This window comes from Hydra vulgaris, chromosome 13, assembly GCF_038396675.1.
Source record: "Hydra vulgaris chromosome 13, alternate assembly HydraT2T_AEP".
Lineage (NCBI taxonomy): Eukaryota > Metazoa > Cnidaria > Hydrozoa > Anthoathecata > Hydridae > Hydra > Hydra vulgaris.
Window position 1 is genome coordinate 51,943,583 of NC_088932.1, and position 2,258 is coordinate 51,945,840.

Genomic DNA, 2,258 nt, shown 5'->3' on the forward strand with positions numbered 1-2,258 from the left:
TATCTGTGTTAACTTTTTCTTTTGCATTTAATAAACATTATATTTACCTGGCAATTAGGATTTAACATTTGATAAAAATAAACTTATTCAAATCTATTTGAAAAGTGAGGTTATAGGGAGCATTGGGCACGCAGGTAGGAGGGAGGTTTGGGCATGCCCAATGCTCCCCCTTTTTTATAGTTTGTTTTGGTGTCATACGTTTGTAGTTTTTTGCTATGCATATTGAATTGAATATTTAATCATTTCTTTTCAGGACAATGCCGTTTTCATTTAAAAAAAGAAATAAACGACGTGAAATACCTAGAGATGTTATTTTGCGCGCATTGGAAGAGGTTTCTAAAGGAGGAAAAATTAAAACTACTGCGATTAAATATGATATACCCAGGTCTAACCTTCAAAGATACATAAAACAGGGTGGCGTTGTGAAAGATATTTCTTCTAAATTTATATCATCCCAAATATTCATAAAAGATGAAGAAGAAAAAATTTCAGAATATCTTGTAACATTATTTAAACTAAACCATGGAATGTCAAAACTGAAGGCACGTGAATTGGTTTACGAATACGCCACTGCTATTAATAAAAAAATACCAGACAACTGGACAGAGAAGAAACTTGCATCCAATGATTGGCCAAGGGGATTTTTTAAAAGACAACCTCATCTTTCGATAAGGACACCAGAAGCTACCAGTCTCTCACGTGCCACAAGTTTCAATAAGAAAAATGTCAGAGATTTTTTTGAAAATCTTAAAACTGTATATGAACGGCATTGCTTCGGCCCTGAGTCTATTTACAATATAGACGAAACTGGATTATCAACAGTACAACGAACCCAGAAAGTGATTGCTCTCAGAGGCACTAAGCAAGTTGGGCAAGTAACGTCAGCTGAAAGAGGGACACTTGTAACGGTTTGCTGCGGTATTAATGCATTGGGTAACTCAATACCACCCTTTTTCATATTCCCACGGGTTAATTTCAAAACATATATGCTAAATGATGCACCTGTTGGTTCAGATGGAGCAGCACATCCTTCAGGGTGGATGACAGCACCATGTTTTTTAAAATATATACACCATTTTGCAAAACACGCAAAACCAACGCCTTCCTCACCAGTTCTATTGCTGCTGGACAATCACGAGAGCCATATTTCAGTACCAGTTCTTGATTTTTGTAAAGAATCAGGCATTGTTTTAATGACTTTCCCACCGCACTGCAGCCATAAACTGCAACCCCTAGACCTGACTGTCTATGGGCCACTCAAAACTTATTATAACACTGTTGTAACAGATTGGATGGTAAGCAATCCTGGCAAAACCGTAACAATTTATGAAATCCCAAAATTAGCAGCAAAAGCCATCCCACTTGCATTCAAGTTGCAAAATATTCAAACAGGATTTAAAAAACCTGGCATTTGGCCATTCAATTCAAACATTTTCTCTGATGAAGATTTTGTTTGTTCTTCTATAACTGATCGCTGCTTGCCGGAAGAGAATAATGTTGCTACAGAAAAATCGATTTTAGAACAACCTATCATGGAACAGCCTTCAACAGAAGAAAATCTGAGTCTGGAGGATCGTACAAGTTCAAATGTGGAAGCCACTGGGCCATCTCAACTGGAATCTTTATCTAAAAACCAGACTAGGGGCACTGTCATTGTAACACCTGATTTAGTAAGACCATTTCCGAAAGCCGGCCCCAGAAAATTGGATGGCATGAAACGGAAGAAAGGAAAAACTAGAATATTGACAGACACACCCGAGAAAAGAATTATAGAAATGGAAGAAAAAGAAAGAAAAAGAAAAGATAAGATCAAAGAGCTCAATAAAAATCGAAAATGCTCTAGAAACGAGAAAAGCACGAAGATTAGCAGTGATGATGAAATAAAAAATGCTTCCGTTTCTGATGTAGACCTTGTTGAAATTGATTCATCGGAAGAAGATTTTGATGTAGACGATGTACTTGTTATGGATAGAAAATTCCAAATCAATGACTTTGTGTTAGTTAAATTTGACACCAAAAAAACTGTTTATCATTATGTTGGAATAGTCGAAGAGGTTAATCACTCCATGGCAACTGTCAAATTCATGAGAGCGAGTAAGATAAGAAATACGTTTATGTTTCCTGACATCGAGGACGTAGCCAGCGTCCCCCTGGAGGATATAAAGACAAAATTGCCTACACCAACAACATGGATAAAACGTGGCAGTCTAAAATATAAATTTGACAAGCCTCTTTGGGTTATACCAAATTTAAGATAA

At 36.6% G+C, this 2,258-nt stretch overlaps 1 protein-coding gene across 1 annotated transcript; it reads left to right on the plus strand.

Annotated features, from left to right (window-relative positions):
- The first annotated feature begins 257 nt into the window (after nt 1–257).
- LOC136089992 (uncharacterized) lies at nt 258–2,258 on the plus strand. The gene has a single exon (XM_065816096.1). The coding sequence runs from the start codon at nt 258–260 to the stop codon at nt 2,256–2,258; it is 2,001 nt and encodes a 666-aa protein (XP_065672168.1).